The sequence below is a fragment of the Crotalus tigris genome, unplaced genomic scaffold, assembly GCF_016545835.1.
Source record: "Crotalus tigris isolate CLP2741 ecotype Arizona unplaced genomic scaffold, ASM1654583v1 scf7180000017764.6130737, whole genome shotgun sequence".
In the NCBI taxonomy this organism is placed as follows: Eukaryota; Metazoa; Chordata; class Lepidosauria; order Squamata; family Viperidae; genus Crotalus; species Crotalus tigris.
The window spans coordinates 5,120,643-5,135,965 of record NW_024096618.1 but is presented as its reverse complement, the minus strand read 5'-3'; the positions used below and the strand labels follow the sequence as shown (position 1 = coordinate 5,135,965).

Sequence of the window (15,323 nt, the reverse complement as noted above, 5' to 3'; positions counted from 1 at the left end):
CCAGGTGGGCGTGGCCCACTGGATGAGCGTGGCTGTGGTGGTCACGGCAGATTGGGTGGGTGTGGCCAAGGTGGGCATGATCGCCTCAATGTTGCTCGTGGGGAGAGACACCTGTGGGGGCCGGGCAGGTTTGGGGGAGATCCAGGGGGTCTCTGGAAGGTGGGGCAGTGGGCAGGAGGCTCATCCTGCAGGGAGAGGCGAGGCAAGATGAGGCAGGGCAGGGGTGCCATTGTCACAGGGCAAGGTGAGGCAGGGGCCGGGGTGGCTGCTGCCTGACACCATTGGCCCCTGCACACAGAGGCCAGCGAGCCCATGGGTGCTGGGATGCATCCAGCCACCTGGGACCTCGGCGAGTTGGTGGGCGGCTGGCTGAAGAGGGACGGTTGCCATCTCCGGGGCATGGCACGCATGCCCACAGAGAGGGCTCTGAGTGCCGCCTCTGGCACATGTGCCATAGGTTCGCCACCACTGGGGTATACCTTATGAATGCTATAAGCTAGTGACTATCGCTAGAAGGGAGCTTAAGTGTTAAGTTCCTCCTGATTAGGTGGATGACTATTATTTAAAACAATATTCTGATAATAGATAATAAAACAGCTTCCAACATATCCTTGGACTTTACAGGTGTGCAATATATTTCATAACAAACTTTTTATGCCTGAAACTGTCCTTTCCGAGTGTGAATCAGCTGTTCCCCCCCCCATATTTTGAAAGTGTTCTGAGAAAAGAATGGGCCACCTCAAGCTTCAAAGACCTGTCTAAACTCCACACAAAGCTTTACAAGCTCAAAAATGCTTGGAACTGTGTTGAAAAGTTTTCAGCAAGATTGCAAAGACCTGTTTTGAGCTTGAAACATCGATTTTGAATTCAGAATGGTTTGCATTCCACTCTGTATCTTAAACTTTATATTTAATTTGTATCTATTTTTAAGAAGGCTTTATAACCCGTGCTGTCTTTTGCAGCTGTTTCTGTCAACTCTGTACCTGATTCCACACTGTCGTCCGATGTTATTGAGCAGATTTTGCTTCAGAAAATAATTGCAAAAGAAGATGAAATCAAAAAAGCATTTCAGATTATTGATATTGATCAGACACTGAAGATCACTAAGGGCGAATTTAGAAGAGTGATTGAAACATTTATTTTACCTCTGACAGATGAGCAGTTTAATGTGGTGCTAGCAAAGGTATGTATTCTCATGACGGCTGCACATAAATGCATTTGTATTATTGAAGTCAATTCAGTAAAGCATTTGTTGACTACATCCCATTAAAGAAATCACAGTTAATCATGATGACTTAATTAATAAATCAAATCTGCAAGAAATTGTATAGTAACAAAATAATGGCTATGCATAAGATGATGTATAATATCTTCAAGCCTGAGATATTCTGGTGATCTCCCGATGTAATAGCATGTATTATGATTCAGGTGGTCAAGAGAAGGCAGGCTTTTAGGGAGTCCATTATTGCCCTCAAGGAGTTTTCAACAAATGGCCCTCCAGCAGCCAGTAAAGCTCCACCCAATGCTACCCTGAAGGCAGCCACCCTCAGACCCCCCAAACCGCAGCCCATATATTACCAGGGAAGTCCCCAAGGCGAAGTCCAGGCATAAGAAAATGGCAGTCATTGGGGCAAAGAGAGGGTACAAGGCAAAGGCAGCTCTGAAGATAAAGCAAAGCCAAAGGCAAAAGCAACCCACAAGGCAAGGACAAGACCAATGGCAGTCCTTAAAGCAAAGGTGAAAAGCAGTCTTCGAAGCAAGGCAAAAGGCCGGAGTTAGAAATGTAAAATTTACACAGGCTCAAAATTTAAGAGAAATTTTTTATAAAATGTTTTACAGGTGGCATTTGGATCCCAGAAAGCTGTCTTGTATGTATTCTAATTTACAGCCCAAATGTTGGAGATGTGGTAGCTTGGATGCAACCTATTTTCATATTTGCTGGACTTGTAGAAATATAAAAACTTTTTGGATTAAAATTTGGTGGCACATTCAAAAGATTTTTAAAAGAAAGATAAAGTTTACCCCTCAATTATTTTTGTTGGGCATTATTGTAGATTTTGATGTTAAAGAAACTAATTTGATGTTGAACTTAATAACAGCAGCAAGGTTATTGATAGGGCAATATTGGAAGAAAGAGTCCTTGCCTACTATAGAAGAATGGACGTTTAAGGTGTCAAATTTAGCAGAAATGGCAAAACTTTCTGCTTATTTGAAGGATCATACACAAGAAAGATATATTTCGGTTTGGAGAAGATGGATACATTATATTCAGAATAAATATGGGATTAAAAAGTTTCATCTAGCTTATGAGTAAATTTTAGATTTGTATTGATAGTATAATAACTCATTTTAGATTTGGTATTACTATGGTTTAATTAATATTGACTTGTTTATATTATTCTTTTTGTTTTAATTTGCTTATATTTATCTTAAATGGGAGTTAAAGTATTTTATGGATTTGGTTACTTATATAGTTGGGTAATGTTAATTAGAATTTGATTATTAATTTGTAACCCTGTACTCAGCTCTGGGAAGTGGGGGGAGGGTTAGGGGTAGGTGGGTTTTGGGATATTGTATACTGTATAAAACTTTTCAATAATAAAAAAAAAGGCCCGAGGGAGTGTAATCCAAGACAAACAATTGTTCCTGGCAAAGACTAACTCCCCACGGCTTCTCCTTAAATCAGTCCACTTCGGGTGTTTCTTGTGAGGAGGGGTGTGCCCACTTTGCAGCCCTTCTCTGAACTTGTCTCCACTCTACTCTCGGTACCCTTGGATCGAGTGGGAGAGGCATCTGTTCCTCCTTAGAGGAGATCTGCTGCCTGTCAGCACCATGGCCTATCAGCGGCTGATCCTCCCCTGGGTCTGTGAAGGCAGGCAGCTCTCCATCCAGTCAACCGCCTCCCCCAATGTCTGAGGAGCCTGGGATAGCATCGTCTTCAGCCCCCTCGCCTCTCCACTCATGCCAAGGGAGACGTGCCATCGCTATTGGATGGTTCCAGTTCCACCTCCTCCCCCTCCTCTTCCAAACCGGACTTTGAGGGTGCCATGACACTATGTGGGAATGATTGTTAAGAATTCTAGCGGAATCAATACTCTTATTAAATAGAAGCACTACGTCAATATAATAAGGTAAATCCACCAGAAACCTGCAAAGGATTGGAAATAATTAGATATAACCTACAATAGATAATATTGAGAGCATTTGAGATTGGAAATATTTTGATGCAAGAGATTAACTCTTTGATGAACTTATTTCTTTGGAAACATATAACCAAAGAAAGGTGATTATGCTTTTAATTATGTATTACCGAAAGGAAGAATGAGAAGGGATGGAAATGATCATTCTCCACTATGCTGAAACATTATCTTAAAGTAATCAACTTTTTTTTTAAATTGAAACAGGTTCCAGGAATTACCAAAGTTACAGTTCCATATCTTGAGTTCTTGTCAATGTTCTTGAGGCCCACCAGTAGTCTCAGTGCAAAGTAAGGATGTTGGTTCAGTTTATTTCTTGTGGTTTTAAGTAACAGAGGAATCAAAATAGCAAAATATGAATAGCAAAGTATAAGGCCACCAGTGTAAACAGCATTTACGTACAGCAAAATTGGGCAAACGGAGTGGAAGGCAACACTTGCCATGGGCTGCTGTTTTCAGCAGAAACTCCATGTACACAACAGACCTGCTTTTCTGGCCAGACTGAAGGACCAGCATGTCCAGCCAGATACTGCCTCATATTTCCCAGCAGAACTGGATGGTCTTTATCCCCCATCAATATTTATTTGGTAGACTTAAATCTCATCTAAATGCAACATATCTAGCACTTTTCATTGCATGACTGAATATCACCCAATAACCTTCCATGGCTGAGAATGGATTTGAATCTGAGTCTCCCAGGCCTTGTCCATCTCTTAACCATTATACTGCACTGGCTCTCTCAGATTATAGTTTTCATCTGGGCTGTTTTAGTTAGCTACAATCAACAGACATATTTTCTGTGGATTTAAAGCCAGTGTAAAAACCACATAGGTTTTTCTAAAAGAAACTAAGACTCTAGAACTGTGTTTCTCAACCTTGACAATTTTAAGGCATGTGGACTTCAACTCCCAGAATTCCACAGCCAGAAATGTTGAAGTCCACATGTCTTAAAATTGTCAAGGTTGAGAAACACTGCTCTAGAAAGAGTGCAGAGAAGAGCAACATGGATGATTAGGGGACTGGAGGCTAAAACGTATAAAAACAGTTGGAATTGGATATGTCTAGTCTAATGAAAATAAGGACTGGGGGGGCATGATAGTGTTCCAATATCTAAGGGGTTGCCACAAAGAAGAGGAACTTAACCTGTTCTCCAAAGCACCTGAAAGCAGGAGAAGCAATGGATGGAAACTAATCAAGGAGAGAAGCAAACTAGAATTAAGGAGAAATTTCCTGACACTTTGAACAATTAATCAGTGGAATAACTTGCCTGAGTGAGTGCTCCAACACTGGAAATTTTTAAGAAGAGATTGGACAACCATTTGTCTGAAACGGTATAGAACTTCCTGCCTGAGCAGGGGATTGGACTAGAAGACCTCCAAGGTCCCTTCCAGCTAGGTTATTCTGTTATTCTATTATTGTTATTCTATGATTTTCCTCTTTAAAGACCTCCAATGGTTTAGATCAGTGGTTCTCAACCTGTGGGTCGGGACTCCATTTGGGGTCGAATGACCATTTCACGGGGGTCGCCAAACAAGGCTGTCCGCCATTTTTTCCCCCTTTTCTTTGGCCACGCCCCTGGCACCCGATGATGTATAAGTGGTTGGGGGTCACCACAACATGGGGAACTGTATTATGGGGTCGCGGCATTAGAAAGGTTGAGAACCACTGGTTTAGATTCACCAAGGTAGGGTCCAGAAACCAAGATAGTCTCCTGATCATATGATTAAAGCCACAAATAAATTTGCTTTCTGTAATAAGCTCTTTCTCCCTTTCCTATGTCGGGGTGTTTGAGGAAGTGAGCTAAGAAAGGATGCTGACCTGAACAATGACCTTCTAAAACTAAAATAAAATTCAAGGCTGTTAATGTTGTGCTTCAGTTGTTTTGTTTCCCCAAACTGGCTGAAGGACGTTGGCAGCACTTAAACCAGCACTTCTTCCCCAAGGCGCAAAGGCTTTGAGATGTGGCACAAAGGTATGAATCTTTGTGCTGTCTGAAGCAGCCTCTGAAGTGTTGCACAGTCCTCATAAATGCTGCATAATTGGTGACACTATGTAGAAATAAATCCTTAGAGCAGTGTTTCTCCAACGTGGTGACTTGAACTGTGTGGATTTCATGCTGGCTGGGGAATTCTGGGAGTTGAAGTCCACACATCTTCAACTTGCCAAGGCTGAGAAACACTGCCTTAGAGCATATTTGCATTGCCCTTTGCTCATCTGCAAACCAACATTAAAAGCTGCTAGACAGACAGGGGGAGCTGGGAGGAGAGATATTTAGGTTTATTCAGCATCTAATAATAATAATAATAAAGTTGGAAGGGACCTTGGAGGTCATCTAGTCCAACCCCCTGCTCAGGCAGGAAAACCTACACCATTTCGGACAAATAGTTCTATTTTCTGTTGTGCTGCCAAAGAGGGGGATGATTTAAATCAGGGGTAGTCAACCTTGGCTCTTTTATGACTCGTGGACTTCAATTCCCAGAATTCCTGAGCCAGCTAAGCTGGCTCAGGAATTCTGGGAATTGATGTCCACGAGTCATAAAAGAGCCAAGGTTGACTACCCCTGATTTAAATGAAGGAAATTATGTGGTGCAGAGGTTTATATTCTCTGCTTTGTGGCAGAATCCCTCTCTCTTCTTGGCTGTTCAAACTAAAACTAAAAAGGAAGATTTAAACAATTCCCTGTAAGTCTCCTGGTTCCTGATCTAGATTCCTCCTCAGAAGCAGCTGTGGCTCACTGCTCCCCACTGACCAGGCCACCAGGAGCTGACAGTTCTATTTTCATCCCCAACTAAAACTTTTGTTAGGAAGGCAGGTCTGATTAAAAAAACTGAGCAACCTTAATTTCTGGTTGGTTTTTCAGGTGGAATAATCTCCGAGAAAGCCGAACCAGGACCTTAAGCCAGATGGAGTGTCTATTACGAGAGAAGGTACATCCCACAAACGGCTTCCACATTGAACAGGACTCCCAGTGTTGCAAATCTCACGAGTTAGTTGTAACTCAGAAGGGCCTCACAGAAGGGACCCTTTGCAAAACGTTTTGCTCTCAAATCCAAGGGCTTGCACTCTTGTTACCGTTCTCCCAGTCTCAGGAGAGAGCAGAGGGCAATCCCCATGCATTTTTGGGAGACAGTGAAGGATTCATAGCCCTTCTTCTCCTGCATTTGATGATCCTTGGTGTCTTAAGTGCTAAGGGAGAGACCAGTCCCTCATGAATTTCCATCAGCTGTAGAGATTCTCAGCAGCTGTGGGAGAGAATTGTGCAAGAGTGGAGTGTCTGCAGGATGGAGCCAAAAAAGCCAAGTTACATGCCCATGAAAAGCAGGCAGAGCTTCAGTTGCCTTGCCATCTTGACTTTTTTGACCACACTTTGCAATATTTTTGTGTTAGAAATCTTATTTTGCCTCAGCACTCTATCCTTTTCAAGAACAACCATCTTCTAGATTAGAACAGTGTTTCTCAACTGTGGCAGTTTGAAGATGTTTGGACTTCAACTCCCAGAATTCCCCAGCCAGCAAGGCTAGCTGGAGAATTCTGGGAGGTGAAGTCTACATATCTTCAAGTTGCTATAGTTGAGAAAACACTGCTTTAGAAAATGAGATCTGGATACCTGGAATAGGGTACTCATTGCCAATAGTAAAATGTCTGAATTGCACTTCATTCAGTCTGGATTCCTCATGTTGGCCTAGCCCTCCTGATCAGGAGTGGTTTCTCAGAGCTCTTAGAAGCACAGTCTAACCTGAAGCTGTTGTTGCAGCCTGGCCTTTGCACCCTGGCACCACCCAGTGTATGGTATACATCCAGGTGGCTTTCTACCAGGTGCCAGACGTAGTCTCTGGTGAAGGGCATCTGTCTCTGGCAAGACTGTGAGCTATTTGCATATTACAGAGCTGTCAAGACAGATTGCAGCCAAGACATGCTTTCATCACAGCAACGAAGCCTCTTCATCATCACTCAGAGCTTCAGTGGCTGTTGCTGCTGTGTTGTGTTTCAGTTTGGCTCTAAAAATGAACGAAGCAGGAGAGTCGCCACTGAGTTGCAACATTCATGAAGTGAAAATATCCCTCAAAGACCTGATTCAACTGTTTTAATTTTTGGAGCTTGTGTTTCTGGGCGACACTCAGAGGTAAAGATCATATACAGCAGTGGTTCTCAACCTGTGGGTCGGGACCCCATTTGGGGTCGAACGACCATTTCACGGGGGTCACCAAACAAGGCTGTCTGCCATTTTTTCCCCCTTTTCTTTGGCCACGCCCCTGGCACCCAGTGATGTATAACTGGTTGGGGGTCACCACAACATGGGGAACTGTATTATGGGGTCACGGCATTAGAAAGGTTGAGAACCACTGATATACAGTATAGTTAAACCCCTAGCTTTAGTTATCCACATATTTATGGAAAAAGAGCAAAGATATAAGGTGAAATAAATGAAAAAAGTAGGCAGGGGTAGGGCTTGGGTACTTCCATCATTTATTTATTTTCCAAGGGTTGAAGTGACCATTCACTTAATAAATGAATAAAAATAACCCATGCCTGGTGACTGCAAATCAAATAACATTATTATGATCATTAACCAGTAGGCCTGGTACTGCATGGACATGTCTATGTCAAATTCTTGGAAAGAATATGGAAATAGCTTGTGGCTATTAGTTCACCCTGCTTGGATTTCTCACAGTGAAAAAGAGGGCAGAATTCTCCTAGCTCTGTACAGATACAGTTGGAGGGTCCACAGGAAGGGGGACAAAAAAAGTCAAGCTGATGGCTCCCACTAGCTGACCAAAACTCTGCCCTAGAGACTTCCCCAATCCAGCAATGTCTAAATTGGAACTTTCAGTTTTAATTTGAATTTAGGGATTCCTCAATTTTGCAATATTATAGAGTGAAGTGAAGGAAGTAATTGAAAGAGGGCAACCAAGGTGGTAAAGGATTTGGAAACTGAGCCTTATTAGATACAGTTACAGGATTTGGGGATGTATAGCTTATGAAAGAGAAAAGTAAAGGGGTGGCATAAGAACAATGTTCAAATATCTGAAAAGTCGTCACACAGAAGAGGGGCAGAACTAAATTCCCTATTGCTCCAGAGGGCAAGACCAGAACAAGAGGATTAAAACTCCAAGGAAGAAAGTTCAGGGTAGACATCACATGTGATCTGTTGCTCAGGGGCAAGGCTGCCACATGAAGTGACAATATTTTCTTTGCTGGTTTCTCATTTTCTTTAGAGGCTGGGTGGCTACTTGTCAGAGGTGCTCTAGTGAAACCTAAAGTCAGCAAAGGATTGGATTAGATGACCTTTGAACTCCAGAATTCTGTGAATCTATAATCTGGGGTTCTGATTAGAACTGGAACAGGAAGGATTGTAGATTAGAGTGAGAAAATGGCCATTCAGTTCTTCTGTATTTTTTGCCATGAAAACAATATTTGGGAAGTTTCCTGGAGTCAATTTGGCTCTGTCTTAATATTGGGGTTTGTGTGTATACAGTATGTCTGTCTATCTAACAATCATCTATCTCTATCTTCAATCTTCTGTCTTATTAAAATTATAATATTAAATTATTAAAATTATAAGAGCCGAGGTGGCGCAGCAGTTAGAGTGCAGGCCACTTTAGCTGACTGTGTTCAGCAGGTCAGCGGTTCAAATCTCACCGGCTCAAGGTTGACTCAGCCTTCCATCCTTCCGAGGTAGGTAAAATGAGGACCCAGATTGTTGGGGGCAATGTAAATATATATATATACATTGCTTACTGGTGTACACCGCTTAGAGAGTGCTTGCACTTAAAGCGGTATATAAGTCTCATAAATAAATAAATAAATTTATGTAGGAAGTAGAGGCTTAAGAATTTGTTAATGCTTGCCCCCTGGATTTGTCTGTTTTTCCCCACACCTAAATTATCTATCTGGCACCTTGTTTTTCTACCCTTGAACACTGAGGCAGACTTAGAAATTGAGCAGAAATTTGAAGAAACCTCAGTGTCTATAACAGGGGTGTCAAACACGCCGCATCACGTGATGTGTTGCGACATATCACAACTTTTTCCCCTTGCCGGAGCTGGTTTGGGCACAGCTTCTATGTGACACATCCGGCCCGTGGGCCAACAGTTTGATACCCTTGGTCTAGAGCAATTTTCTCAATCTTGACAACTTTAAGCATAAGTGGACTTCAGTTCCCAGAATTCTCCAGTCAATATGCTGGCTAGGAAATTCTGGATGTTGAAGTTGTTACCTCAGTGGTGTCCAACTGGTGGCCCATGGGCCAGGTGTGTCACACCCACCCTGGCTCTGCAAAGGCAAAAAACATCACGATACGTCACGATACATCACGTGACGTGATCGAGTTTGACACCCGTGTGATACATCTTAAAGTATACTGGTTAGGGAGTTCTGGGAATTGAAGTCCACATATCTTAAAGTTGTCAGGGTTGAGGAAAATGGTATAGAGAGCTTTGTTCAGCTTTCTGGGTTACAGAACAGAACAAGCTTGGTTTAAAATCCAGCCTCTTTTTCATTCTTTAAAAAATCCAGCGTCAGGAATCTCATTAGCATCACTTCAACAGGGACTTCACATATGCAACAAATAACAGTATGTTAAGGTGCAAACATCTTTCTGCCTACATAAGGGCTTTTTTCAATTGCCAGAACAACACAAAGCAGGCTGAGAGGAAATGAAAAGGGGCAAAAAAGGTTTCCATCCCTTTTCCATTCTAAGGTTCTTTTTTTCCTTTTTATTTTATGTTTATGGGGATTTGAAAATAATCTAATTCTTTCCTATCTGGTTTGGCCCATCTTTACCAGCTGGTAAATAGGAAACATTCACCATAGGAAGCCAATCCACTGCAGAGTGTAAACAGATGGAATCAATATAAAGTGACAAGTTAGATTGTGCTACTGAAAAGATGGAGCCAAAATGAACAGCATAACAGTCGCTGTACTTATTTTGTTCCAATTCATTTGGTGTGGAATAGCACTTCATATCTCCACAGCTGTGGCCTTCCATATCTTTGAATTTTTTTTTTGTGTGTGTGTGTACAGGTTTTTGAAAACAATTTCACTCTGGCTTTGGGGGAGGGAACAATTCCAAAGAAATTTTTTAATTAACAATTTTGTACAAAGAAGTTCAGCTGCAAGGTGATGCAGACGTATATTTATAGATTAGAAATTTATTTTCTCTCTCTTTTTAGATTATTTTTTAAAATCTCACACCTTTGTGTTTCTATGAAAATATTTTAGACAAAAGCATCTTCCTTGTGGTCAATCACACATTAGCTTTGCCCTTTGTATTCATTCATTGTTCATTATTTTAAACTGACAAAGACTTTGTAGAACTAAGATTATAAACCAGCAGTCACCAAGGTCCAGTTTCATGGAAGACAATTTTTCCACGGACCCGGGAGGGGGGAAGGATGAGCATGCAATTTAGTTCCCTTGTATGCACAGTTTACGGTAGGATTCTGGCTCCTATGAGAATTTAATGCCTGATTATCTGAGGTGGAGCTGAGGCTGTGATGCTAGCACTGGGGAACTGCTGTAAATACATATGAAGCTTTGCTCACTTGTCTGCCGGTCACCTCCAGCTGTGTGGCCCGGTTCCTAACAGGCCAAGGACCGCTATTGGTCCATGGCCCCAGGGTTGGGTACTCCTGTTATAAACCACCAAGAATTATCTGCATGACTAAGGCTTTCTGGGCTTTCCCACCCTAAATGGAGGAAAAACAATCTTTAAATGGAAATGGGCTCCTCCAACAAGGGTGGGCTGGTGGCCTGCAGTTAAAAAAAAACCAATCCCAATCCCATGTTGTGGCCTTCAATGATTGTAGGTAAGGCCTAGTTGACCAACTCTGTGAAGGTAGTCCTCAATTTATGACCACAATTGGGACCAGAATTTCAGTTGTAAATCACTGTGATTATAAGTCAAGTCACCACATGATCAGCTTTAATTTCACTACTGTTTTACAGTGATCATAAAGAGAGTCACCATGATTGTTATTTCGTGCTCAGTATTCAAGAGAACTTTAGTTCAAAGAAGCCACCCCAAAAGTAGATCAAGCTAAGAAATAGACCCTACAGAGATTCTAGGAATTCTAGTTTTTAATAGGGTCTACTAGCGGAATTTTGAAAGTCCATCCAGAACCTTCCTGCCCTTTTCTAAGGAACACAAGATCCTAACCCCAATAGAAAATGAAAAAGCTAAAGTACCTTGGAACTAGCATTCAGACAAGCACTTGCCACATAACACCCCAGACTTAATAATTATTAATTACAAAGATAGTGGATGTGGCAGACAGCAGAAGAGAAGAAACTGCAGAAAATCAAAATACAAAGACCTTCAAATAGAAGTAAAATAACTATGACAAAAGAAAGCAGATAATACCAGTAGTGATAGGCACCTTGGGTGTAACCCCAAAATATCTGGAGAAGATTCACCCACATAGGCAAAATCCCCATCAGTCACTTGCAAAAGGCAGCTTTACTTGAAACAGCTTACATTCTGTAACAACATCTGCCTATCCCAGGTCTTTGGGAAGGACTTAATAGGTGGGTAAAAATACCAAGTACAGTCTGAAGATCAATCTGACTGTGATGAACCATTATAATAAAAATTGCATATATGTATATTACTATGTTTTTTAAAAAATGTAAAAAGTATCATGTTCCACTAATGAAAAATTGAAGAGAATACAATTGAAAAAGTAGTTGAAAATTAGAAGGTTAAAATATTGTGGGATTTCTGAATGCAGACTGATAAAGTCTTGGTTCATAACACACCATATATAACTGCAGTTGAAAAGAAGAAAATGTGGATAATTGATGTGATAATACTAGGAGAGAGTAGAATAGAAGACCAAGAATTGGAGAAGAGCACGAAGTATCAAGATCTGAAAAGTGAAGTTGAAAAATTATGGCATAAACTGGCCTTGATGATCCCAGTGGTTATTGGCAAACGGTGCCATACCAAAATCTCTTGGACAACACTTGGAAAATCTGCACCTTGATAAAATTTCCATTTGTCAATTGCAAAAAGCCATACTTAGATCTACAAATATGCTATGCTAATAGATTACAACATCCTAGATTCTTGGGAAGAACTCAGTGAGTATGAAATCCAACAGCTGTGATTTCACATTGCTGTGAACAAATAATGTGTAAAACGTGTATGCTGCCTGACTCCAATGAATTGTTTGTTTATAGAACATTCATTTATTAGAACATAGAATAATAGAGTTGGAAGGGACTTTGGAGATCTTCTAGTCCAACCCCTGCTCAAGCAGGAGACCCTATACCAGTGTTCTCAACCTTGACAATTTTAAGGCATGTGGACTTCAACTCCCAGAATTCCACAGCCAGCAATGCTGGCTGTGGAATTCTGGGAGTTGAAGTCCACATGCCTTAAAATTGTCAAGGTTGAGAAACACTGCCCTATACCATTTCAGACAAGTGGCCATGCAATCTCTTCTTAAAGAGCACCCACAACTTTGGAAGCAAGCTATTTCATTGGTTGATTGCTCTTACTCTTGGGAATTTTCTCCTTAGTTTTAGATCACTTCTCTCCTTGGTTAGTTTCCATCCATTGTTTATTGCCTTGCCTTTTGGTGCTTTATTATGCCTTACTATGTGGAACTTGTATATCTAGTGATCTATTGGGTGGCTAATCCCACATGATTTAAAGCAACCATTGGTATCCACTTATCCTGCCTTCTTGTGGCTATTTTCCATGAAAATAGATATATATTTTCTTTTTCCATCTTTGTAACAAATACAATCAACCTTCTGACAATTCCTTGCTCCTTTTTTTTAAAAAAAAAATGAATGTGATTTCAGATGGAGGTAGATCCTTGGATTTCAGCCTCTAAATGTATCTTGAAGTGTTGGTGCTGTGTATAACATTTCAGTAGGGATTTTACTTGCAAATCAAGAGATATTGAAATGGAAATTGTGTGTAAAACTAAGTGCAGATTCATATCTTATGCTTTCAAAGTGCACTTTCTGGTATATTACCATACAGTTTTGTACAGGTGGACAAAGAAAGAAGGACTATAAAAATCATCAATCTCATTTTGATACAATTTTGTAGGAGTTCTAATACATCTTCTTTCTACCTTTGAAGAATAATTTACTACACAGAGTACTAGTATTTTGCAAATATTTACTCACCCAGCTGTTCCTTTTAAATAGGTTGCCCTCCTCAATATTATGTTCAATCAATCTCCAGCTTTCCATAATTGAACAAATGTCTTGTGTGTATTTACCATTAGCTCAGGATAAAATACAGTTTAGAAATTAATTTTTGCAAACATAATTTTGAAAGAAATCCCTCCATTGCCCTAGCTTCTACAATATTGTGGTTTTTCCCCTCATATTTAGAAAAGAAATCTAAACTCCTTTGGTGGAATACTATTTTGTACTATCATACTATTTGATATCAGAACTCAATATTAATGTGAAACTCGTACTACAAACACTTTTGTATTTTAATACAAATCTGTTGAAAATTTTTAACAGATTTCTAAAAAGATCAAGCACTTCATCAAAACGTGCAGACTTTTTGACTATAATCAAAATGGACAGATCCAACGGCATGAACTAAGAAGGATTCTTGAAATCAACTGCTTCAAGATGACGGATTGCGAGTATGATAAGTAAGTAAAGCACAAGCTTGTAGAATCACTGTGGGAAGCTTACCTTATATGTAGTAATTACTATTATATTTATTTTAGTAGATGGAGGCTTATTTTAGTAAGTTGTGTTTCCTTAACAATGAAAGTCTTAGATAATAGATATTAAAATATGTCTGCTGTAAACTGTGGCAATCTCCTATTTTTCCATTTTTAGTCTTTAACATAACTTAATGATATTATTTTGACCTTGGGACACAGTGGTCCTGTTTGCACCCCATGATTTCCTGGTTCATGGAAGAAAGGGATCATATATGGTATCAATTCTAAAATCCAGCTAACACATCCAGGAGAGTAATTCAGAGAGCCTTGAAAAGTTTGGGCTGAAATAACTCTCCTTGATCAGCCATAACTGAAGAACTCACTAAGAATTCATCCTCTTCATCATCACCATCATCTGAGAAGTTCACATCTTATAAAGGTCCCCAACAATAAAGTCTTCTCAGGTACTCTGTCTCTATGACCCTGTGTGAGGGAACACAAACAAGAGGATTGGGTGTGATTCCACAATTTGTTTGTAGTATTCTGGATTCCAATTCTATTTTTGATTAAATAGCCATTATTGTTGTTGTTGTTGTTGTTAAAGTTGAAACTCAGGTACTTTGGCCACCTAATGAGAAGGAAGGACTCACTGAAGAAGAGCCTAATGCTGGGAAAGATTGAGGGCAGTAGAAGAAGGGGACGACAGAGAATGAGGTGGCTGGATGGAATCACTGAAGCAGTAGGCGTGAGCTTAAATGGACTCCAGAAGATGGTAGAGGACAGGAAGGCACCCACCTGCAGCACCTCCCTGTTTACTTGTGATCTGTAGTATCCAGTGGCGACACTCACCCACTTACCTGTCCTTCATAGCACCTACCTGCACCACCTCCCTCTAGCACAGTGGTTCTCAACCTGTGGGTCGGGACCCCATTTGGGGTCAAATGACCATTTCACGGGGGTCGCCAAACCACACTGTCCGCCATTTTTTTCCCTTTTCCCTAGCTGTCCTACTCCCTCTTATTGGTGGCCACACCCACTTGGGGGTCACCACAACATGGGGAACTGTATTATGGGGTCACGGCATTAGAAAGGTTGAGAACCACTGCTCTAGCAGCTTGCTTGCCTGAGACTCCTACTTCTTCCCACGTTGTAGCCACATGAGGTTCTCACTTAATGACCTGCACAGTCCTGGGATTACGATAGCAAGTAGGACTGCCAAGATTGCCATTGATAAGCAAAGGATTCACATGATATTGCACTTTACAACCACATAGTTTAGCAATGAAAATTTCACTGAAGCTGAAATGCAAGAACTATCTATAATTTACATTACAGACAGATTCTGTAACAAGACAAGCAATTGAACAGGAGAGCCAATGAGACAGTGCAGGTCTGGGATGGAAATCCCAAGGTTACAATCAAATCTGTAAAGGTGAAAAGACATGCTGGAAGAAGGCATTGACAAATTGTTTTCTCAACT

At 40.9% G+C, this 15,323-nt stretch overlaps 1 protein-coding gene across 6 annotated transcripts in view; it reads left to right on the top strand.

Annotated features, from left to right (window-relative positions):
- EFCAB6 (EF-hand calcium binding domain 6) overlaps nucleotides 1-15,323 on the top strand; it is a 138,257-nt gene that overhangs the window by 18,112 nt on the left and 104,822 nt on the right. For all 6 annotated transcript variants that reach the window (XM_039341347.1, XM_039341351.1, XM_039341350.1 and 3 more), the window contains exons 3-6: nucleotides 963-1,183; nucleotides 3,405-3,487; nucleotides 6,058-6,124; nucleotides 13,689-13,825. In XM_039341347.1, the coding sequence (XP_039197281.1) occupies nucleotides 963-1,183; nucleotides 3,405-3,487; nucleotides 6,058-6,124; nucleotides 13,689-13,825 (508 nt within the window). The remainder of the gene's footprint in view (nucleotides 1-962; nucleotides 1,184-3,404; nucleotides 3,488-6,057; nucleotides 6,125-13,688; nucleotides 13,826-15,323) is intronic.